We start from the raw sequence: 24,379 nt of genomic DNA, 5'->3' as shown, positions 1-24,379 counted from the left end.
GTGGTGTGCACACCTTTAATCCCAGCACTCGGGAGGCAGAGGCAGGCAGGTCGCTGTGAGTTCGAGGCCAGCCTGGTCTACAAAGTGAGTCCAGGACAGCCAAGGCTACACAGAGAAACCCTGTCTCGAAAAACCAAAAGGAAAGAAAGAAAGAAAGAAAGAAAGAAAGAAAGAAAGAAAAAAGAAAGAAAGAAAGGGACAGAAGAAACTGATTGTGTATCCTCTTGGAGATAACTGAGGCTCTGGTAATGACCTTCGTAGCAGCCACTGACTGAGCAGCTTACAATTACAGTGCAGACGGCCCTGGCTGTGCCACATAAGACTATGGTAATTACATCCATGCCTGCTCCTCATTAAATTTCAGGGAAGTCATTCAGTAGTAAATAAGAAGCCGTCTTCGCTTTTAAATCGGGGTCATGAGAGTCAACAGGGATTCTGCCATCCCTGAGAGAAAAGCCACTGGCTTGCTCTGAGCACTGGGCTTAGCTCCTCTGGAGGCCTCTGGACTGGGGCAGGCCACCCACCTGCTACGGTGCAGATAAGTGCTCAGTGTGTGTCCCGGAGCCAGCTCAAGATCCCTAACACCACCAAGAAACAAGCTCAGTCGTTCATCCTGCTGTGTCAGTGACAGGAGGGAAAGGAATGTGTCAGTTTGAATGCATTTTGGCTAATTTAAGTAAGGACAGGGTGGATCCTAAGAAAAGGATGGCAGATGTCCTAAAATATTGGCCAAGTGTGGGGGACAGTTTGTGGGTTCTCAGAAAATAGTCATCCAAACATCTGTGCTTGTGAGTTAGGTGTACGCCGCTATTAAATAAATCTCTACTTGTGTGTGTGTGAACTGCCTTGAGCAGTATTTCTTGGCTTCAAAGCTCTAGTACCCAGGACCTCCCTGTGTGAAGGCTTGGCACCAGGACAGGAGTCTAGTCATGCTTGCTTTTAGGAGAGCATGCTGGCCATGCATGTTGGCACACAAAACCTTTAATCCCAGCACTAAGGAGGCAGAGGCAGGCAGATCACTGAGTTCAAGGTTTCCCTGGATCTTCCCAGAGAGTTCCAAGACAGCCAGGGCTACACAGAGAAACTCTGCCTTGAAAAGCCAAGCAGGAAAATAATTCCGTGAAACTTGCCTCACATCAGCTGTATGGGCTACAGGAACATCAGAGTACACACAGTCACTCTGTATAACTCCAACACCCAGGACCCTTCATTCTCCCCAACGCTGGCTAGGTCTTCCAGGACTTTTGGGGTGCAGCTTGGGGAGGACAGGGCCAGTCCAGAGCAGACACTTCCTCCCCAGGGCTGGCAGTGGGAATGTGCTCCCTCTTCCAAAGGTCCTCCCGGCTTCTGACTTGGAATGCTAGATGCTCTGTTGTTTGGAGCATTGCTTGAGGGCTTTAGTGTAAAGGCGAAGCCGGTCGCTCACAAAGTGAACAGTTGTCATCCATGTTTAAAGCAAGACACTGGCTTGTTCTTCAAGTCATGTGTGTGGGCATGCGTGGAGTCTCACCCCATGCTGTGACAACTCCCTGAGAATCAGCCTAGCGAGGGCTAGATTCAACACAGGCGAGTGGCTACACACACACACACACACACACACACACACACACACACACACACACACACACACCATACAAGCAGAACTCTTGGACTCAGCATACTTGGGTCCTAGGGTCTTCCAACCTGGTTTCCTTAAAGTCACTTGAATGAGTCTCCTTGGATTAACTGTTATGCTAACCTCTCTGAGCAGGCTGGGTCCCCAGGAAACCCTCACCAGGGAGACAGTGTAGATGACGCCACTACGCAGCCTGTGTCTTAGCTTATCAATGGAAACTAAAAGGCAAGCTCAGAGCAGCAGAGTGGGGGTCCACAAATGAAATGTAGGCGTGTCCTCACAGCTTCCTACCCTCCGAGTGTGGCATCTGCTTCAGTACATTTCATGTCTTCACTGACACTCTCAGAATATCTGCTCAGACACGTGTGTACACTGGTGCCTGTGGAGTTTTGGTTGATAACATGTGCCCAGAGGTCAGAGTGTCCGGCATAGCCACTCCCCAGCACACAACAGGACTGAGACCCAGAGGCTATGGAAGTCTGTGCATAGAATGCATGCATGTTAGTTGCCCACCACGGCAGGCGCGTCGTCATAGTTTCCTAAGAAAAGTCCATGCACACAAAGTCCGAGCACAGTTGTGCTGTGCTGAAAACTCAGATGTGGTAAAGTTTCTGTTTGCTTAACTAAATATTGGCCTCACTTCTGTCCAAAGGTGGAATCCAACCAGGCTGGCCTTCCTCCTGCCTCACGTGTGTGTGTGTGTGTGTGTGTGTGTGTGTGTGTGTGTGTGGTGTATGTGTGGTGTGTATGTGTGTGTGGTGTGTGTGTGTATGTGGTGTGTGTGTGGTGTGTGTGTGTGGTGTGTGTGGTGTGTGTGGTGTGTGTGGTGTATGTGTGGTGTGTATGTGTGTGCGTTGTGTGTGTGTTGTGTGTGTGTATGTGTTGTGTGTGGTGTGTGTGTGGTGTATGTGTGTGTGGTGTGTGTGTGGTGTGTGTGTGGTGTGTGTGTGTGTGTGTGTGTATGTGTGTGTGTGTAGTGTGTTGGAGGGGTATGGTTAGAGGTGCTTTGGTACTGTCATCTCCAGGAAAGGCAGCATCCTCCCTCGGCATCATCTCCCTGCCCTATGTCCTGCGCTGCTTTGCTTCCTCTTCCGGATGCTTCTTGTACCAGCCTGCTCACATCCTTGGCTTTTTTTTTTTTTTACTTCTGCCTGGGTGTCTGAGCAAGTTTGATGGGGTTAGGTACTTTTTTTGTAAAATGACAATTAAGACCTATCACAAAGTGGACACATCTGCCCTCCTGAAAGGCTGCCCATATTTTTCCTTTTAATCTTGCATTTCTCATTCTGAAAACAGCTAAATTGGTAGTTTGAACATGTCACAGAATTTTAATGTGCTGTAGTCTATGTTGTTTTTGGGTAAAAGATTTCACACTGGAGAAGGGGGTGGGGTGTCCCTTCCTCTGCATAGCTGTTTGCCAAGAGACAGGGCCTCTGTAAGTGGCTGTCACCCCCAGCGAATGCATATTTTGAAAACTCAAAACTCCTAATTTCTGCTAAGCATTTTTCTGCTGAAACATCTTAATTGGGGCTTTCAGTGAGAGTAACATAATTTTACCTGTATTGTGTATGTTGTGAATCTCAAAATGAGGCCCAGTTTTAATTATGAATCATGGACTTAAGATGCACAGAAAGCTTTCCCCGCCCCCACCCCAGCCAGCGTCACATTGTTGTTTCTGTTAGAACAACTTGCACTAGCCGCTTTGTGTCCGTGCCCTCTTTCATGGCTCACGTAATTACAAGGTGCATCCGGCACCTTTCTGTGCCTACAGCATCAGCCCTGGGAGCGCTCCCGAGCCGTGCACGGGCTCCCGGGGCCTCCACACTGAGCATGTAGCTAAAACTTTCTCTCTCTTTTTTTTTTTTTTTTTGTGGTGCTGAGAAAGGAATTGTCAACAGTATTTTTTAAGTGCAGCCCCATTTCTCTGTCTGCCTCTGTTTCTGTCTCTGTCTCTCTGTCTCTCTTTCTGTGTGTGCGTGTGTGTGTGTGTGTGTGTGTGTGTGTTTGTGTGTGTGTGTGTATGTGTGTGTGTGTGCACGTGTGCACGTGTGCACACGCTGTTATTCAAACTCCGGGCTGTATACGTGCAAGGCCACTGCTCTACACTGAGCCACAGTTTCCACATCCTACCTCTTTTTAACACAAAGCTGAAAGGCTGAGTGCCGACTTTGGACTTGTCAAGAACAGAGTGTGTCTGTCTCCCTACTGTCTGTCTGGACTGTATTCCACACCCCTTCCCCACCCCCACCCACAAGCAATGTCCCACTCTCCTCGCCTAGAGCTGGTCTCTGCAGTTGGTTTTGAAAGGGACAAAACTGCTCTGTGACTTGAGGAAAGCAATACCCAGGGTTCCCCGTTACTTGCTACCACCCTGCAGGAAGCCTGTGAGTCTGGCTTCTTTCCTGTTCACCCCATGATGCTTTGCTCTTGTGTCCGTTTTCTTTGTTCCCTGCATAGTCAGTCTTCAAGTTAGCCATTGTAGTTAAGGTCTGTTTTGCTGGGCATCCCCTGGGGGTGGAGGGGGGGAGGGGTGGGGGGTGGGGGGTGGGGGGGAGGCAAGCAAGGCACGTAACAACAAACCAAATAGCCTCAATCATGGTCTTTGTTCTCAGGCTCTCTCAGTCAGGGAAGACGTGAGGTTGTGAACATTCAGTAGCCTGGCCCATGTTTTGAGACACCTGTGAATGCATGCAAGGAGACACAAGATGCCAACACACACCCACACACAGACATGACGATACACACATACAGAAATATACAAAGAAGACACGTTAGACACAAACATGCAGACAGACACACACTCATAGGCGTAGACACAAATATTCACACACATACAGTGGGCACACTTATGCAGACTCCCGGGCAGACACACATACTCACACACACAGGCCGCTGATCCCCAGGCCAGTGGCTGGCTGCATGCGTCCCTCCGAGATGACTAAAACACCCAACATGAAGGAGCCTCTCAGCCAAGTGTCCACACGTGCCCACTCTTTCAAGACGCTCAAGCCTGTCCACTGCATGTGGGTGTGAGCCCACCAGGAGCTCAGGCCTAGCCACTCCCTACTAGACCCCACTTGCCTCCCCACCCTGGAGCCAAGCCTCGGCTGCTCTGGGGCCAAACAGCCTTGCTCGCACAGCCGGGCACTGGCTCTGCTCTGCTTGGCTCCTGGTCTTCATGTGCGCACTGCTCCGGAACACCATGCTTGGAGGCACCCTGGCTTTTAGGCGTCTGTTTTTAACCTGATGGTGCTGGGTCTTGTGTGTTGCTGGCCGTGGGTACAAGCTGCGTGGCCGTGTGTCCTCGTGCCTTCCTGCCCGTGAACCTGACCCCTAGGCCCACTCTCTTGTTCCCGCAGATGGACCACGACCCACGCAGCCCCGCATACATCGCCACCCAGGGCCCACTTGCCGCTACCGTGGCTGACTTCTGGCAGGTGAGCCTTCTTTCACAATTTTCTTTTCTAAAGATAAATTGTTAACGAGCTGTCCATAAATTAACACATTAAACTCAGTAAAACAGACTCAGTCTTATTCATGGTGCTTTCCAGATAGTACTTCAGAATGTATATGAGCTTTTTGTTTTCTCATCTGAGATCTTTAACATTTTAATTTTTTTTTTTTTTTTGCTCTTTAGCTGTATTATAAATTAACTTTGTAAAAGATAAGGAAGTGAAATTAATGCACATTTATGTCATATTTTCTTCAAATGTACCCTTATTGTTTTATTTTTGTGAAGGTGAAAATGTGACCAAGAGGGTTTTAAATTTTAAATTTTAAAGGCTGTCCTGGTCTCTTCATCCAGCAGAGTCCTGGATCACCCAGCACAAGGCTGAGATTCAGGAGCTAGTTCTGTATGAAGAAATGAGGGCAGAATCTGGTGGGCCAACAAAGTGTCCTTACCTCACCAGCATAAATAGGACTAGATTTGGAGAGTGACGTCGTGGGTCGCAGGATTGGGTTTGGAGAATGTGGCATGTCTGATGACCCACTGGAATATATGGTTAGGCTCCCTCAGCAGCAGGTTGTAACCTCAGGCCAGGTGTCAGCCAGCAATGCTGGATGTGGTGCAGGAGAGCCATGGGAGAAACTCAGGCATTGTGGTCCACTTCTGTGAAAGCAATGGAGCTGTAGCCATGCACTAACCCAAGACCAAATCACTCATGTTCGCTTGATACCATGTCATAGTTTATTAAGTCACAGAATATGAACTAATTTGCCAAAGGTCAGTAAATCAGCTGGCATCCCAGACTTGTGCTGTTCCCTCTCCCAACTTCACTAAAAAAAGGAACGGCAGAGGAAGGGGTTGTCAGGATGCCTGCAGCTAGCTGCTCAGGGCACTTTGCCTCGACACACACTCTGAGGCTCAAATGTCATCATCTTCTTTGTGGGCAAGATTCAGCAGCCAGGAACGGTGAGGATAAGCAAGAACCACGCCCATGTGACCACCTGCCTCTTCTATCTGCCTTCCTCATGCTATAGGGGAGGAGGCAACACTAAGCAGGACCACTAAGCGCCCTGCAGATGCTCCTGAGTGTGGCACAGAGCTAGTGACCTTTGCTGCAAGGTTGGTGTTGAGAACATTGTTGTCCCTAAACTCAGAGAATGCTTATGCTCCCTCCATGCCAATCCCACAAGAGTTGTTCAGCCCGGGAGAAAAACCATCCAGTCACACAGAGTGTGTGCACCTTATCTTTAGAAGGCTTTTCATGTGGAAACCCCACTTCTGTCTTCTTGAAGTGCCTTGTCCATCTAATGGCCCAGAGCTGCTCCCAGGAAGAAAGACAAAGAACATTCTGAATTACATGGTAGGAAAAATATGCCCTCCAGGATCCTGACCCCACAGAGTTCCCACCCAAGTGAAAGTGTGGAGGAGTGGTGTCCGGTGGCTCCAGTGTGGAGGAGTGGTGTCCGGTGGCTCCAGTGTAGAGGGGTGGCATCTGGTGGCTCCAGTGTGGAGGAGTGGCATCTGGTGGCTCCAGTGTGGAGGAGTGGCATCTGGTGGCTCCAGTGTGGAGGGGTGGCATCTGGCGGCTCCAGTGTGCAGGAGTGGCATCTGGTGGCTCCAGTGTGGAGGGGTGGCATCTGGTGGCTCCAGTGTGGAGGAGTGGCATCTGGTGGCTCCAGTGTGGAGGAGTGGCATCTGGTGGCTCCAGTGTGGAGGAGTGGCGTCTGGCGGCTCCAGTGTGGAGGGGTGGCATCTGCTGGCTCCTGTGTGGAGGAGTGGCATCTGGTGGCTCCAGTGTGGAGGGGTGGCGTCTGGTGGCCCCACCTTTACAAGCACTGTGCTTCACTCACCAACACGTGCTTCCAGCATGAGAGGGTCCTCATGCCAGCAGGGCTGCAGCCCACTGAGGGGCGGGTCAGCTGCTCACACCCATCTCCTGCTCACGGGAAGCCTGTGAGGCTGGGAGGTTCATCACTTGGCTAAGTCCATGGCCAGAGAGTCAGAGAACTGAACTTGTCTCCTGCTTATTGTGGGCTGTTGTAGTCGCCGAAGGTGGCTCGCTTTCATCACTGTGTACTGTCCATGGGACATTTTAGAGAAAATATCTCTAATTGGAATTCCCAAAGGAAAACATGTAAAGCGAGATGAAGAGCAGGGCTGGTCGAGGCACACGTCAGTCAGAGTGTAGCACTACAGATCTGGGACACAGGGCATCTTCCACATCTAGAAGAGTCTGTGACCTGTAGGGTCTATGCCCTGGGATATCTGTGTACTGAAGCTTGGTGAAGCCTTGGAGGAATTGTGCACAAAAAAAAGAAGAAGAAGAAGGAGAAGAAGAAGAAGAAGAAGAAGAAGAAGAAGAAGAAGAAGAAGAAGAAGAAGAAGAAGAAAGAAGAAGAGGGGGAGAAGGAGGAGGAAGAGGAGGAGGAAAGGAAGAGGAGGAGGAAGAGGAAATAGAGGAAGAGACAGTGACAGCAGCAGCAGCAGCAGCAGCTTACAACACCCCTTCCCCCAGGATGCCTGATTCTCATACGTGGCTACTTCAGGGATACAGGCAGGGTTACAGTTAGGAGGTTTTCATGCCGCAAGGCGTGCATCCGTATACATGGATACAGCCACAGAGGATTACAGCTAGCAGACAGGAAAGAGAAGACATGAGCCTGCCAGACTGCAGGTGCAGCTGGTCGGCCTCCACGCCATGTGCCTGAGGTGCCTACAGCCACACAGCACAGGCCTTCCTCACTAGCCCGCCTCAGATTTCAGATGAGAATTCATAAAAACACAAACAGACAGTTAACCTTTGCTGCTGGCTGAGCAGCATGCGCAGAGGAAGCCCTCCCTCTAAAACCTCTCTCAGGACAGCAAGCCTCCCACAGAATTGTGAATTAGTGGAAATAAAACTCTGTGGGCAGCGCAGACTGTGGGCATCAGACCACAGGCTGAAAACGGCACATCTCCTCCTTGCACATGTGCACTCCTGTCCTTCAACAGGAACAAGGTTTTGACTAAAGAACTAGAGACACTTACAGGATGCGCCACAAAGCTTGTCTTCAGGAAAGCTTGCTCCGCAGAGGGTGGTGATGCAAGTGCCTCCCAGGCATGTCTTAAAGGATGCCATTGCCAGCTATGAGTGAATTTTCACATGAAAGGCTAGGGTGGAGTAGTCTGTTGATGAACAACCGAGAAAGGAGCCTGACTGTAACCCTTTCCTATAGCTGCTGTGTCTACACACAGTTAGCCAGGGGCAAAGACAGCAGGGTTTCCTGTCAGCCCTGATGGCCAGGAGTCCCATGGCACAGTGGACTGGATGTTCGTGGCCATGCTAAGGGAGACTCTGATTGGGACTCTCCAGCTTAGGGGTCATGACCGTTTGCATCATCTGTCTCCATCTCCAGGACGTTATGGCCTTCCCGCTTCCTGCCCAGATTCCCCTCCTGATCCCAAGCCCAGGAAATGACCTCATAGTCCATCCTGAGCACTGTGATTTCATTGTAGCTTAAACCTCCTGTTCAGGCCAGGCTGGCCTCGAACTCCCAATCCTTGAGCCTCCACCTCCTAAATGCTAACATCACACGTGTGTGTAAATGAGCTGGCACAGGTGCTGTCTCCGTGTGACACCACCACCCACTCCCTGAGGTTCTCTGGACACCTCACTGGCACCATGCTTACACAGCGGCAGATCACCAGCCTATTGCTGCGTCCTTGCCATGTGCACACTTGCTAAGCTATGCCGTGTGGGGAAATGATGAAAAGATTAAATTCTGTATGTCTTCAAGGCAGGAATAAATTTTTCAAATATTTTCACTCTGTATCTGGTCAGGCCCATAGATGAAAAACCCACAACAGAGAGGGTGGACTGCGCCCCGAGGGCTGAGAAGCGTCATGCTAACCCTTTCCCAGAAGCACCCAGAACCTCCTCAGCAGGAGGCTGATTAAGGGCTCAGCGGTAAATTTTCTCTCGTTTAAAATAAGACAAACTTTGGATTGGTTGTAATGGCAGGCTTCCATGACCTCAGCACTTGTAAAGCTGAGGCAGGAGAATGGCAGTTTCAAGGCCAACCTGGGCAACAGACTGAGGCCCTTTCTAAATAAATAAATAAATAAAAAACAACAACAACAACAACAAAACAAAACTTGTTTTTGAGACAGGGTCTCTCTGTGTAGCCTTGGCTGTCCTGGACTCACTTTGTAGACCAGGCTGGCCTCGAACTCACAGTGATCCACCTGTCTTTGCCTCCCAAGTGCTGGGATTAAAGGCATGTGCCACCACATCCGGCCCAAAAAAAATACACATTTTAAAACAAAAATACCCAGCATGTGAAATGGGCCCATGTTGCCATGACCAGGGCATAAGCAGCCTTTCCCCTCTCCTCCGTGTCACTTGCCGCATGTCTAGAACTCTGTCAGCTTCTGGGGCCACAGTTCAGACAACTGAAAACTGAAAGTAGAGCTCGCCATAGTATTCATGGGAGCATGCAGATGGCAAAGTGCTCTAAAGCCACAGAAGGAAAGGGGGGACCCCCCCAGGAGAGAGGTAGGAACGGGGTCCTCAGAAGCCAGTGCCATGTGTGGGCTCTGTTCCCCTGCCACACCACTACGGCCGATGCCACAGAAAGCTTGGCCTGGAGGATGGTAGCATGTGGGACTGTGTTCCTTCAACCTTGCAAGGACTGGTCACGTGCCAGTAGATTTAGTTAAGGTGGGACTATTCATCTGGATTCTTGAGGTTCTCCTGTTTTTGTTTGTTTGTTTTTGTGTGTGTGTGTGTGTGTGTGTGTGTGTGTGTGTGTGTGTTTGTTTTTGTTTGTTTGTTTGTTTGTTTTTGAGGACTACTGGCATAATTCCCAGGGCAGCCTAATACTTCACGTCTCTGTCTGTGATACTCATAGCTGCCCGACCACCTCCCCACCTCTCTACCTGCAGATAAAGTGCCTACAGCTCTTTGGCAAATGTAAATATATAAAAGGAGGCGGAAGACAGGGCCAAGCTGTCTGCTGCTTTGGTCTCTGTGCCTCAGACATACAGGTCCTGGGGTCTTTCTCTGGAAAAGACATTTCAGTCTACAAGGTGCCTCTCACTCACCCGCTGGGCATGTGCAGTAGAAGGCAGATGTGCATGTTAGGAGGGACAGAGGGGGGGGGGGAGAAGGAACGTTCAATGCGCTCAGGCATGTGTGAGACCCTGAACAGGAACCTGGTGTCCTTTGACCAGCTAACCACCCTGTGGAGGTACAGCACAAGACTCCTGCAGTATTGCCTGGGATACTTCAGAGTTGCCATGGTCACATATAGGAAGCAGAGCCATAGGTGGCAGATGCATGGGGAGAGGGGCGGGGCGGAAATGTTACAGAGACAAGCGGTGGGAATGGCTGCCCAACCGTGCGAACGGACGTCCTGCCTCTGAGCTGAGCACTGAGAGGCAGTAAGTGGTAGATTGTGCTTAATTTACTTATTTTACTTCATCTTGAGATACAGGACACGAGTCTGAGTCTACCAGGGAGAAGCAAAGGCTCTGAAACCATGTACGACCTGCCAGGGCCACAAGCTGGCTAGGACAAAGAACACTCCAAATCCAGAGCCAGGAGACTTGAAAGTGCGTTTCTATTACCCTGTGCTTCCTGCAAGCGCAGAGGCCGAGGGGTGGGATGGGTGTTCTTGGTGAGCACATCCCTATGGAGAGAAGAGAAAGGCAGAGAGAGCCTGCTGGGCTGACTGTTGGCGTCAAAAAGGCCAAGTGTTTAAGGAACAGTGATTAGTCCCAAGGCAAAGGCATGGAGAGCCTCATTCTTCGTCTGTGTGAGATGAGTTGAGTGGTGGAGAGGGTGTGGGTGTCCGTGAGTACAGAGAAACCTTCTAGATGCCCACAAAGATGCAGGGCAGCACTCCCAGACAGATACCCGTGCGTGCTCACTGGAGAACCGAGGGTGGCTGTAGGTGGTGGGACCAGGAGCAGCCATGCAAGCAAGCGTCCAGTCAGCTCTCATCACTGACCACTGGCCCTTAGTGTACCTTACCACTGTTCTCTTCAGCCCGTCCTGAGCACTTGTCTCGGAAGGCTGCAGTTGTTAGATAAACCTAAGCAAAGACAATGGGGAAGGCGGTGAGGGTGACAGAACGCTGGCCACCACAGCATATAAGCTGCTCACAGCCTAGGCTGGTGTCTGCTGTCATCTGCCTCTTCACCAGCCAGGCTACATGTTGTCCCCAGTGCCACCAAGAGCCAAACTTTCAGCTTTCCAGACACAGTCCCAGCATACCCCAGTGATGGTCCCCCAGCAGCTAACTAAAACACATTTTAATCCCTGGATGTTAAGGACCATGGTCTCCCGGCTGCTCGCTGCCATTCAGACTCATCCAAATGGTGCTGCATCTCCAGGACAGACCTGTGTCAGTCCGTAAGTGTTGTCCTCATCCAACATTGCGCATGAGCTGGGGCTCGGATGCAGACCTTCTCATGTCCCAGGTCCCTTTAGCGCCAGACACTCATGGCAAAGTAGTCATGGCTACCCATCCCGGTCTAGTCTTGGTTGTTGATGGTGAGAGGGGCCCTCCAATTCCACTGCCTCAGTGTTGAGCCTGAGGGATGAGTGCAGGACCCACACAGGGCATAGTGGCTCATTGAGAAGCATGTTATCTGAGGAACACAAAAGGAGGCAGAGGTGAGGATGGTTCGCCGGGAGAACAGCTTTCCAGAGCATCTCATTTCAAGTGTTTCATGCCCTGCGTTCTGGATGCACATATTTACCCAGTCCAGACTATAGTCCATCAGAGCAGGGAAGTCACAGTGAGGTAAGTAAGGGAACCAGTCGCCTCACGTGACTGGCCACATGGCAGCCACAGTCAGTCAAGAGTAGAGAGCGGTGAGCGCACACATGTGCACTAGTGCTCAGCTCCACGTCCAGTGTGGCTTTTCGCCCTGACTCCCTCACAGGCTGTGCACACAGGGCAGCCTAACAGGGACAGGTCCTCACTGAGGGCCCTCCCTGTCAAGCCAACCATCAAAACCAACTAGCAGGACGCTGAAAATGAGTCTTCCTCCTGTTCCTCCTCATCCTCTTGTCTCACACCTGGATCACGCTACTCAGTACCAGGTTCTACTTCCAGAAAGAAGGAAGGAAGTGGGGGGAAGACAAAGGAGAGAGTGGCTCCCAACAGAGGCCCCTTCTCTCTCTGAGGAGCCACACACGTTCACTAGAAACTGGGCTGTGCGCTGCAGACACGGCTTCGTGTGTGTGGCAAAAAGCTGGCAACAAACCCACCCTAAAATGGTTGCACATGGCTAAATTGAAAGAACTTGAGTTTGTGGGAACTGCTGTGTTGCAAGAGCTCCTCAGTGATGTGGCGGTCACCCCCGGACACAGCAAATCTGCTCGGCAAACAAGCATGCTGTCATGTGTGTCCAAGAGAGACCGGTTAGATGGTTTCCAGTGATGTACGGGATTCCTCTTCTCCTTGCACAGAACATTAGCAGGGGAGGCAAGGAACAGAGGTACCGCTCCCCACCAGCCATCAGGCTGTGTCTCCGTGGCTGCTGGGCACAGGACCAGTTCATCAGCTCCAGGGTGACCCTTGCTAGATGCCGCTTCATGTCACCTCTGTGTACCAGCTCTAGGCCGGTGGAGCTGCACTAATGTGTGCTTCTTCACTAAGAGGATGTCAGAGGGGTGGCAGCATGGCTCAGTGGGTGAGGTGCTTGCTGGCAAGCCTGGTTAGCTGAGTTCAGTCCCAGGGAACCCACACGGTGGGAGGTGAGAACTGACCTCCACACGTCGTCCTCTGACATCCACATGTGAGCTGTGACATTTGCACACACACACACACACACACACACACACACACACACACACACACACCACATAAATAAATGTAGTAAACATTTAAATATGATATCAGATCTTGCTATGGTGGCCTATGCCTATCATCCCAGCACTGAAGAGACGGAGGCAGGAGGCTTCTGGTTGGGACCCCACGTGCGGGCTACGGGACCTCTGTGAGCAGGATGCCACAGACAAGATGTTTTCTTCCTTGTCTGCTCAGCCTCCGGAGCTGTCGGTGTTCCTGGGCTTCTGAAGTTGGCCAGTTGTCATTTGCTTAGCAGCTTCTCCACTGGGCTCAGCCTATGAGAAGTTGGCCACACGAGTTGCACAGCCATGACTGGGAAATGCTTAGCTTTCTCTGGAGAAAAACCATCTTCCTGTACAGGCAGGATCAGCATGCAACTATGTCTGTCTTTAAAAAAAAAACAGAAACCATTATTTTCTGTGCATCTAAGGAGGTCCTGAACAGACTCCCAAGGGCCTTTTATAGTGATGGCTGTAAAATTATCTCTTTTCACGCAAACACACAGTGTTCTTTTTGTTTTTTGAATAGGGTGCTTACTGGAGGCAAATACCTGCTGTCAGTTTGACTTTTTTAAAGATTTATTTTTATTTTATGTGCATGAACGTTTGCCTGCATGCATGTATGTGTGTGCACTCTGGCACATATGGTGCGTGCAGAGGCCAGGAGAGGACATCAGATTCCCTGGATAGACTTACAGGTGGCTGTGTAAGTACTAGGAACTAAACCTGGATCCCCTGAAAGAGCAGCAAATGCTCTTAACCACCGAGCCGTGTCTCCACCCCTACAACGGTCCTTCTTTAAAAACTGCACTGTTTTTAACTAAGGACAGACTGTACTAAGGTTGAATTGAGAAGACAAGGATCCCATCTGTAGCCGAGTATGAGGTGTGGGTATGAGGTACAGGAAACTCCAAGGCAGGATGCCGGTGTCCACAAGAGATCTGACTAGCGGAAGTAAATTTCTGCCCAAGCAACCAGAGATGCTGCCTCGGGAAAAGGCTTGATTTTTCCTTTACTTGGATGTCATGGGGCTTTGACAGAACTGGTTCCCCCCGCCCCCCGCCCCACCAAGTGGTATATATTTTAGGTATACACAGTATTTTTGGTTGACTAGTGAAATGAGAAGAAATAACATGACCACCTATTGACTCAGTCCCCACTCTGCGTCAGGGATGCCTCAGAACCCCTCCCAGCAGGGCCCACAGCACAGTATATAGTATTATGGGATGCCAGCGCCCCATCTTCAGGATTTGCTCATCACAACTGAAGGGCCTGCCTGGCCCTGCCCTCCCAACAGTGGGCCTGTAGACTCGAGCCACACGCCTGGCTTTTGTACGAGGGCCGAAGAACTAAACTCAGACCTTCATGTTTGCCCAGGGGCCACTTTACTGAGCCAACCCTCCTGTGGTTCTAATGCACATTCTCCTGTTGGTATATGGGGTTAAGCATCTTTTCTTCCTGCCTGCCATTTGCACTCCTTCTTAGAGACGGTATCTATTCAGACCCCTTGCCCATTTTCAGTTGGGTTGGTTTTCCACCTCTGCTAGATAAAGACGTAATTATTCCAAATGACTTCGAGGAGAGAAGCAGTTTTTCTTTTCATCTGCTTTGGTTGGGTTTAAATGAAATTTGAACAGGGCCAACAACACTCTTCAGCATGCGTGCACAGGTTTGATGGTAGCGCCCTCATTTGCTTGACCTCCTATGACAAAGTAGCATAAACTGGTTGGATTAAAATACCTAGAACATTCTCTCACTGTCCTAGAGGCTGAAGTTGGGAATCAAAACATGGCCAAGACTGTGATCTCTGGAGCTCAGGGAGATCCCTGTGTCTAGGCCCCGGGGCCTCCAGCACCCTTTAGCTGGTAGCTGAATTCTTCCAGCCTCACCCACTACCTGCTTGCTCCCTTCTGGAACGGTGCCTTCCTGGGGGTTTAGGGTGGGATCACCTCTGGTAGGTCCTTGTCTGTTTGGAATTTCAGCAGCGATCTTGTCTCCGGACAAGGCTGAAAGCACAAGAGGTCAGGACTCCAATGTGGCCTTTGGGACATTGAAGAGCAACAGTTTTAAGTTAAAATGGGTTTTCATGCTGGTAAACTTATTCAGCAGGTGTAAACCACAGGCAAAGAACGCACTCCATGTTGAGTAGATGAGCAGACTAAACTACTTCCTTTGGTTCTTTCCATTTGTTTGTTGCTGAGCAACCATAAAGAGGATCCCTCCTCAAGGTAGCTGGACTGAAAGTCACTGGAAGTTTCTACACCTCTGGGTGGGCCAAGACAAGACCGGCATCAGGTTTACTAAGCTTCACTCCCCACGAGATCCGCAGGGTAGCCTTTGTCTGGGCCCTGGTGCCCAGGCATGCAGGATGACAATGCTCAGATCACCCTATGTCTCCAAGGCAGGTTCCCAGGGGAGACTCTGCATTTGGGACAATTGCACAAAGGCGAGGCATCTCAAACTCTTCCCTGGACCACAGCCTGAAGTCTCTACCTGGGACGCAGTACCAATGGTTTCTCCCCTTCTACTCCACCCCGGCAGATTTGCTCTGGCCTGCTGGTGGGAGTCCTGCTCATGGCCTAGGAATTGTGATCACAAAGACTCTGCAAGCAGAGGGAGTTGTGGGTGAGACCGCAGACACCGTGACTTACCCTGAACACCACTCCTGCCATGCTTGGGATTCCCTGCCTCATCTGAGGTCCCTGCCCAAAGACCTCACACCCAGCAGGCTCAGCTGAGAAGACTGTAAATGCTCTATTCTCTAGTGCTCAAACAAATGAAAGTGCCAGAAACTTGAAAAATTTATATTTATGTGTGGTTTAGAAACTTGCCATGATGGAGAAATGTGGAGAAGTCGAAATTGACTTGGCTGAAGTCTTACAGTACCCCATATTCTCACCAAAAATCTGAATTAAAATCTCTTGCCATATTCTAGGCAGACACTGGGCAGACAGTGTTGATGAAAACCAAGGCTGGAGCCAGCAGCGAGGCCCCTGGCCTCCTGCTTAGGAAGGGGCACGAGGAAAATGTCATCAGACCCACGCGCAGCGTGTGAAATCAGTGCCCCGTCAGGCTGGGGTCTGCCTGACTTAGCAAACTCCCTCTTTGCCTTTACGCACGCTGACCTAAAAAGAAATATTATCCCCTAGGGTGCCTTTGAGATTGTTTGTTTAAATTAAGTTTCATTTGGATTTAATCTTAACCAAATCTTCAGAGAGCCAGGCCGGCTCCCTGGAAGGGAACGCCGTGCGTGCGAGCCAATCAGAGAAGGCGAGGAACCTGGAGGAGCCCTCGCTTGGTAATGTCACACGCGGGCGGCACAGGCCGACTGCTAGATGATGGTTTATGGTCTAGATCATTGTATTTTTATTACACTCATAAAACCTGTGTTTCTCCTCATTTTCGTAATGGCTTCAATGAGTGCCTGCACTTTCTAGAGGCACAGTAAATCGCTGTGTGATGGAAGGCCCGATTCGGTGGAGCAGGTTGGAAAGCTTACAGTACAAAACATGCGCAGAATTTTCATCCTACTAGACTGGCACTGAGGCAAAGAGAAGTGTGCGGGCTCAAGTGTGGTTCATACTTATTTGTGGGCTTTTCCGTAAATACTTCAGGAGTTTTCCATTAAATTCCAATATAAATGGTACACACAGTGAGATGCCTTGAGAATATTGGCTCCTTCGATCCCACAGGGATATAAATCAATACGGAAGGAGAAAAACATTGCACATGCCTGACTTTTAAGATGTAATTTAATGGAGGAATTTAATAACAGGAGTGGTGATGAGAAAGCATTTTCTGTGTGATATGCGTGGGTTCCTTAAATAACAAGATCTTAATCAGATTTTTACGTCTGCAGTTTTAAAAAGCGGAAGCTCTCTTAGATACCGATTTTACAACTAAATGCATTTGCTTGTAGATACTTCTGTGATGGTTCTTCAGGGCGTGGCAGGGAAATCAGGGTGCTCTTTACCCTGACCCCACTGCACTAGGCTGACAAAAGTCTACACTAGCTGTGCCTGAGAAACAGCCTTGTGAACCACTTGGAATGTTTGACACAAAGTTTTGCTTCTTGCAAAGTGATAGGCTGTGTTTACAAAGATTGTGGCTGAGGTGGTTTTCAGCACAACAAATGAGCATTTGTGTGCTTGTGTGGCTTAGAGCAGTTTTATGTGTCTCCTGTAAATTATTAACTAAGTTTTGAGTTGTCGTTATCTGAATAGTGTTGCAGGGCTTGGGCGCGGGCTCTGTCCCGCTCTGTGAAAAGAGGCCTTCTCAGGGCCCACTTCTGATCGGTGGGCAGCTGTGTGGAGCGACAGGACCATCAAACAAGCAAACAAACAAAACCAGCCAGCAGCAGCTGCCATTAGTCAGCTCACAAAACAGGGTGTTTTTCACCAGGCTCGTGCAGCCTGAGCCAGCTTTGTGTTACATTCTAGAAAGTTTCCTTTCTAGGTCAAAAGTTATGGGGTGCGGTGACATAGGCCTCTGATCCTAACAGTCAGAAGCCAGATGAAGGTGGATCTCTGTGAGTTCGGGACCAGTGCAAGACTCGCTGGCCTACATAGTGAGTTCCAAGCCAGCAAGAGTCACACTTTGTCTCAAAAAAAGGGCGCAGGGGGGGGGGGGCTGGGAATAAGCAGCCAAGGAGTGAAACTCACTGGGTGTTTTGTTTTGTTTTTTTTAAGTATCTCATGGAGAGTATAGAACATGATAGAACATGGGGCTAGTGTCTTCTTGGTGTGAGGCAGCTGCAGCGTGCAGGATCCCATGAGTGGGAGAGCTGGGGACTGTCTGCGGTGGTAGTAACCACGAGCTCTGTGTCGCCTGCAGATGGTGTGGGAGAGTGGCTGTGCCGTCATCGTCATGCTGACATCCCTCTCTGAGAACGGAGTCAGGCAGTGCCACCACTACTGGCCCGACGAAGGCTCCAACCTGTACCATGTCTATGAGGTACCAGGACCGGGCGTCGACTCAGGGGCCTGACAAGAGGCACATCAACAACCTAACAGCTGCTCTATGGGGCTCGGGGGTCCCCAGGGAGGGCCGTCAGCACCCTTGACTTCAGAGGGATCTGGGTGTCAAACACTCAAGAGACCTGATGTTACATAGTTAGGGACAGACTTAGGAGTGACTGTATCCGTATCACAATTGTATAAATCTAAAGGCAATTTGGAAGAAGAAGAAGAAACAATCATGCCCACCGTGTACAAGTGGCCCAGGTCCCAAATAAGAAGCATCCGAGCAAGGTCCACTTTCACAGAAAACACTGCCCGCATCCTAGTGGCTGCTGGGTTTTCTTGCCTCAGTTGCGGGGTCTGTTGTATTTCACCTTATGTGAGGGGGTAAAGTTCCCTTGCTGGGTTTCCCACGCATACTAAGATGAAGGCAGCAACCATTGTGTGTAAGCCAGAGCTAGAATGTGTCCTTTGGTTGTTTCTGCATTAAAACTAAATTAAAAAATCTCACATGGGATGCATATTAGAGGTTTCAATGGGAGCCCTAAGAGAGGCTAGGAAGCCAGAGTCTCTAACCTAGGGAGAGATAGGACCATGCCCTCAGTGTCCTCTGAATCTTATGTCCCCTAATCTACAGCGGGCGCCAGTTCAAACTGAGAGGGGAAACGGGGAGCTTGGGGCAAACCAGACCTCACCTGTCTGTCTCCTCACCATAGCCCCTCTCTCCCCAAACACACCAGTGTGTTCCATAGTGCTGGGCTCACGTGCTTTGCTCATCTGTCCCCAACAGGTCAATCTGGTTTCTGAGCACATATGGTGCCAGGATTTCCTGGTGAGGAGCTTTTACCTGAAGAACCTGCAAACCAACGAGACTCGCACGGTGACCCAGTTCCACTTCCTGAGTTGGTATGACCAGGGAGTCCCTTCCTCCACGAGGTCACTCCTGGATTTCCGCAGGTAAAACAAAGAGAATGCCGCCAACTGATGCAATCAGAGTGTGCGTGGGTAGGCCACGGCACGTGGCTCGGGCCGGGTCTCTCGCTTTTTAAGCTGCTATCTTCAGTGCAACAACTGGGCAGGAAGAGAGACGGAGGGAGGGAAGGGTATAGTAAGTGCCCATATTTAGTATGAATTATTTTCCATCACTAGTGATGCTAAATGTGAGAGGACAGGCTTGTAGGATGCTGTTAGTGTGGTCATAATTTAATATTCTGCAACCCACCTAAGACATACAGTTTAATAAAGTCAAAATTCTAATTTGGCTACTTCCTCTGCCAGCCAGACTAAAGACATTTTGTCAGGGAAAGGCCGGTCACTAGAAAAGACAGTCTTAGATAAAAGCCTAAATATATCAAGCCCATGAATTGTGTATATGTGTTTAGTGCAGTTTTGAAAATGACAGTCATTTTTAATGCACTTTATTCTTTGCTTGTTGCTCTAGTCAGCCAGCCATCCAAAAAAAAAAAAAAGTCTCATTTCAAAGTGTCTTTTTTGCGCTGATGAGATGAACGCTAGACTTTCTTATGGGAAGATATTGACAATGTAAAACAAAGCAAAGTGTGAGGTAGGCGTGCTATCTGCACATCACACTGGTGATGGGTTAGTGCCACCCAAAGTGGCGATGAGTGCATAGCCATCTGTCCACATCAGTGTCAAGTTCTATGTTCTCCGTGCAGCTAACCGGAAGCCCACACGCCCGGCACATCCTCAGACAAGGAACTGGGGAGTTAGGGCACAGTGCTTTATTGAGTGTTATATCACCAGATGACATGGCAAACAGTTCTTTGTCCTCGAGTCTGCAGTTAAGTAGCTGGAAGAAGGTTGAAGAACAGAGTATTGAGGCGAAAATGGTGCCAGGATTGACCTGGGCTGTTCAAATGTGCATGTTACAAGTTCTGAAACGTATATCACATTGCTACATCTTTTGCCTTCTTAGTCTTCTTAGGAAAAAAGATTCGTAGATAGGGTGGCCCTACATAGCCCCTGGCTATCCTGCAACTATGTTAGCCAGGCTGGCCTCGGCCTCACAGAGATCTGCCTGCCACTGCCTTCCAAGTGCTAGGAATAAAAATCTCTTTATCGGAATGAATCACTCTCTGGAAAGGAATTCCATGAAAGGGTCTGAGGAAAGACAGAGATCTTGGTATCCAGGCCAGTGGCTCCTGCCCAGCTGTCACCTCGCCGATAGGTGTCCTCAGAAACCTGAGACTATCCTAAAATAGCCACTGGCCACAGCCCCTCCTTCCTACCTCCCTAATTCCCTGGCCACTAGACCCTTCCCAGCACAGACTCCCAAACATACACATAGGGAGTCTCTGGTTCATGACTGGCAAAGTGGATGCAGCTATGTAGAAGGCTGGTCCATCCCATTACCCGTCTCTAAGCTCATCCGAGGGGTTTGCACATATATGCGTATGGGCTCGTCATGTCTGTATTCATATATGGAACGGAACATACCCATATCCAGCCCTCAGGGTTCATGACACATCATGGAGAAAGTCGGGATCCCTGGGTCTCCCCAGCTCCAGAGTCTGAGGAGACACGATCCAAGGCTTATGTTACATTCTATAGAAAGCAGACTCTGAGCTCAGTGTCGGGGCTTCAGTGAGGGAGAAAGCTCTGCTTTCCAGTTTGCACAGGACCCAGTAGTTCAGCTGAGGGTGTCTCCACCCCATCCTGGATAGATGGCACAAGTGGCCACAGGCTCAGGGTACCCTCTGGCTTAGGAGTGAGTTGGCAGGGCTAGCAGCTTGGTGGAGAGGAAGACACCTCTGTGGGTCCCGCCACCCCTCTTGTTCACGGGAAGGGGTTCTAATCTTGGAACAATATCCTAGTGTTCTCAGCAGGCCTGAGGTGTGTGTGTCAGGCATCCAAGATGTGTAATTAACTGTTTCTGGAACCCAGGGGGGAACACATTTACACTTTAAAGAGAAACTGCTAAGAAATAATTAGAGTCAGATGTGAGGGCTTGGCTCTACAACCCCCTCTCTCCTCTCCCTGTCTCAGTGTCCTCTCTCTCTCTCTCTCTCTCTCTCTCTCTCTCTCTTTCTCTCTCTCCCAATCTTCCCCCTCTCCCCTCCCTCCCTTCACCGCCCCCCCTCTTCTTGCTGTGTTCCATGCACCCACTAACGCTGCTCACTGTCAAACCGACAAACCCTTACTTTGCCAGCTACTTAGCGGTGGCCAGTGTCATTTTTGTGATGTTGCAGCTAGTAATATGAGCCCAGTTGCATAGTCACAAAAGTGATCATTGGAAACTGTGACTGCTGCAGGGACATGGGGCCCCTCTCTGAGCCTCTAACGACCTGACCTGACTTTGCTTGCTGTTCGTTTGCATGGCGACTCCTTCTCACTCAGTGACCAAGGGTTGGTTTGTATCGCTAACGGTTCCTTCTTGGGGAAATCCTCCTGCCAAAGTCCATATAGTATCCATTTCTGCTCAATGTTGGAGACCTCGCTTACTGATGATCTGTCTAAGAGCATAATGAGACAACTGTGTATTGCTCATCTTCATCAATAACTACCACCTGCATCTCAGGTCCGCGGAGGAACACATTGGCTCCATGTGTGACTTTTTTTTTTTTTTTTTTTTTTTTTTTTGCTTTTCTATTTGTGGTAGTTCACGCTGTAATAACCCATGGTTCTCTGTTAATAAAGTTCTAAGCTATATCGCCATAAGTATTTTCATCGTGTCTCCTACCTGGCCCCGGGGTTGCATGTATGTCTGACACAGGGCGGGTCTGGTGTTGGTATGAAAATGACAGTGAAATCTCTCCAGGGCCTCCTGAGGCAACCAATCTGGAAAAGACATACCTTAGGCGTGGGGTCCCGTAGAGGAAGATGGGGCCATGGGAGTGGAGTGGAGAGCTGAGTGGCTGCCACTTAGCCTGAGCCACAGTCCTACCTAGCGAGATTATGGGTGCATTCTGCCACCAGTGGGTCCTGAGAAGTTAACAGGGCTCTGCCTTACAGACTGCTGGTGGCGTTTCTCACACAGACGCTTTCCCTACCCCCAGTAGCCAAGCATGCACAGTGTGGTGGCGAGTCAAAGGCGTGGGACTGGGGTTGTTCCTGTTAGTAGGGAAACTGCAGAAAGAGATAGAGCTTAGAGAGGAAAGCCACCCAGTGAGCCTGGTCCCTGGTCCACTTACAGGCTTACAGGCCTTCATGCCTGCCAGCGGGAGAGTTCCATCACAGCCACACCTCCGCCCTGTGCTCTGGTTCTCCTGAGCCACCAGCTTCCTGCCCTGGCTATAGCACCTCTGTGTGTCAGGGCTGTAACCCAATAGGGAATAGGAGAGGCAGGTGGGTCGCTTTCTAACCTGGTCATTCCCCCAAGGACTAAGCCTTTCCCAGGCATCCTGGTGTGTGGTGCTGGTGCTTAGGGATTTTTGTCTCTCACTTCTCACCTCCTCCCAGGCATAGTGCACCTCACACCCATAACCACAAAAGGCTCTCACAGAGAGGTCCTTTTTACCCTGGTAGTTGTGAGCACTCCCCCTTTTTGGAGTCTCGGCGGGTGGTCCAGAGGCTCTAAGATGCTGCAGGTTTTTACAGATAGAGAGAGAGCAGCCACAGATCAAGTGCTGCCCAACAGAGCTTTGAACATGACCTGTCTGTAGGGGGTGGCAGAGTGCATCTTATCCAGGCTCTGCATCTGTCCTTCAATTCCCATTTGCTGGTCCCACTGTGGGGGAGGGGGAACTCAGACTTCCATCAGAAGTACCTAAGTCTAGTGACACTGCAGTAGAAGTCAAAAGAAAAAGAGAGGCGGGCGGGCCTTCTGATATTGGCCTGCCTGATACTAAATTATCTACTCAGTGCATGGGCCACCAGACACAGCCTGCTGTCCCCCTGCACCTGGCTCTCTCTGCCTGGAGGCTTGCAGCCCCAGATGACCGATTTCCACTCTGCACTCACTGTCACAGAGCTTTGGAGGCAAAGGAACATGGCAGATTCCCATTTCTTGTTCAAAGGGAAATGGTTTTGTTTTGTTTTGTTTTGTTTTTGTCATTTTTTTTCCTTTATGATTTGAGTCTCATTGCAGAAAGTCACACGGCGCACTCCGAGGAGCGCCCTCATCACACTTTTTCCAGCAAACTCAGATGCTGCCTTTGCTTCCTGATAGGGATCATTTTACAAAGAACTTTAATGTGCTTGGAAAACTTGTTTAGCTGTTTCACTGAATTTAAAATGTAAACCTTGCAGCTTGTACTATGAATTAAAACCAGCCCTGTGGTTTGGTCAATGATACCTTAACTATTTCATGGGTAGTGCTCATAACTACTGGTCTCGACTTGTACAAAGGAGGTGTTTTTTGTTTTTTGGTTTTTTTTAAACACCCCAATTTAGAAAAGTAGAAAAGACCATCTTGATCTCTCTGGAGTGTTCACCAATATTTACAGACCCTTACTTCGAGCTAGCAGATAAGATAGAACCTTTAGAAAAAAATATATATATATAATTATATTTCAGTGTGGTGAATAAACTATAAGACATTTCAGGCATACAGTACAAAACCCAGAGTGTCCAAAAGAAGTCTAGTCTCTGGAGTCACACACAGTGACACACCAGGAACAGGCCCAAAGCCTGGAGCTTACACTTGGAAGGGGAGAAAAAGCACTCACTATGGGTGTGTAAGGTGTGTTTTTAAACCTCTTTTACCAAGTTACCATTGAAAGGAAGAAATCGTTGCGTTAGATATGTGAACTCTCACTCTCAATGTCCAAGCAGGTTGTTGCAAAGATGGTTTAGATGTGTGGACACTGCCGGGGCTTGTTAGTGTCTTGGATGACAGAGTCTTGGCATGCCACTATAACTTTTATCTCTTTTTATTTCAGAAAAGTAAACAAGTGCTACAGAGGCCGCTCTTGTCCAATAATTGTTCATTGCAGGCAAGTATAACTTTTAACATTGGTTAAGTGTCGCTATCTCAAAAACGTAACAGACCCCGTTGCAGTGCAGGCTGAGCTTTCTGACTGCCTGGTGCATGTATCTGGCTCGTCTCTCTAAGGGGAACCACGGTATAAACTTAATTCGCCATTCCGTTTGGCTAGCGGAAGCTGTGGATTTTTGCCACTGCCCATGCACTAGAAGGTGCCACGGACTGTCTCCTATTTCTAAATGCCCACATACAAATGCCTTATTTTTTTTTCTTAAACCCTCTTGGTGCCACAAAATTTTGAGGACCACAAGGCTGAGCGTTGTGGCTTTACCCCAGCCACAAGATGAAAAGTCCCTAGAGATACATGGGGCACGGTTTATAAAGACACGGGCAAGCTACCACCATCACTATGCTCTCAGCAGCTGAGCCTTTGCAAGACTCCAGTGGGCTGGGGCTAAAGTCACGCCAGTGAGAGAGAGGTCAGAGGATATCAGCCCAGCAGTCTGTGCCACCAGACTCCGCACTCCACTGATGATGGTGAAGAGGTCACAATCCATTCTTCTACAGCTGTCACATAGAATGTGCCTTTCTGCCTGGAGAGAAAAGATCTGACATAAAGGTCAAGCACCGTGTG

At 49.6% G+C, this 24,379-nt stretch overlaps 1 protein-coding gene across 2 annotated transcripts in view; it reads left to right on the top strand.

The window, feature by feature from the left end:
* Window positions 1–24,379, top strand: part of PTPRN2 (protein tyrosine phosphatase receptor type N2) — a 705,670-nt gene that overhangs the window by 654,484 nt on the left and 26,807 nt on the right. For both annotated transcript variants that reach the window (XM_084793869.1, XM_084793868.1), the window contains exons 17-20: window positions 4,975–5,052; window positions 17,737–17,856; window positions 18,652–18,818; window positions 23,702–23,755. In XM_084793869.1, the coding sequence (XP_084649995.1) occupies window positions 4,975–5,052; window positions 17,737–17,856; window positions 18,652–18,818; window positions 23,702–23,755 (419 nt within the window). The remainder of the gene's footprint in view (window positions 1–4,974; window positions 5,053–17,736; window positions 17,857–18,651; window positions 18,819–23,701; window positions 23,756–24,379) is intronic.

Source organism: Acomys minous (assembly GCF_964271855.1).
Source record: "Acomys minous genome assembly, chromosome: 8".
Classification (NCBI taxonomy): Eukaryota; Metazoa; Chordata; class Mammalia; order Rodentia; family Muridae; genus Acomys; species Acomys minous.
The sequence above is the reverse complement of the archived record's forward strand: the minus strand, read 5'-3'. Positions and strand labels throughout refer to the sequence as shown.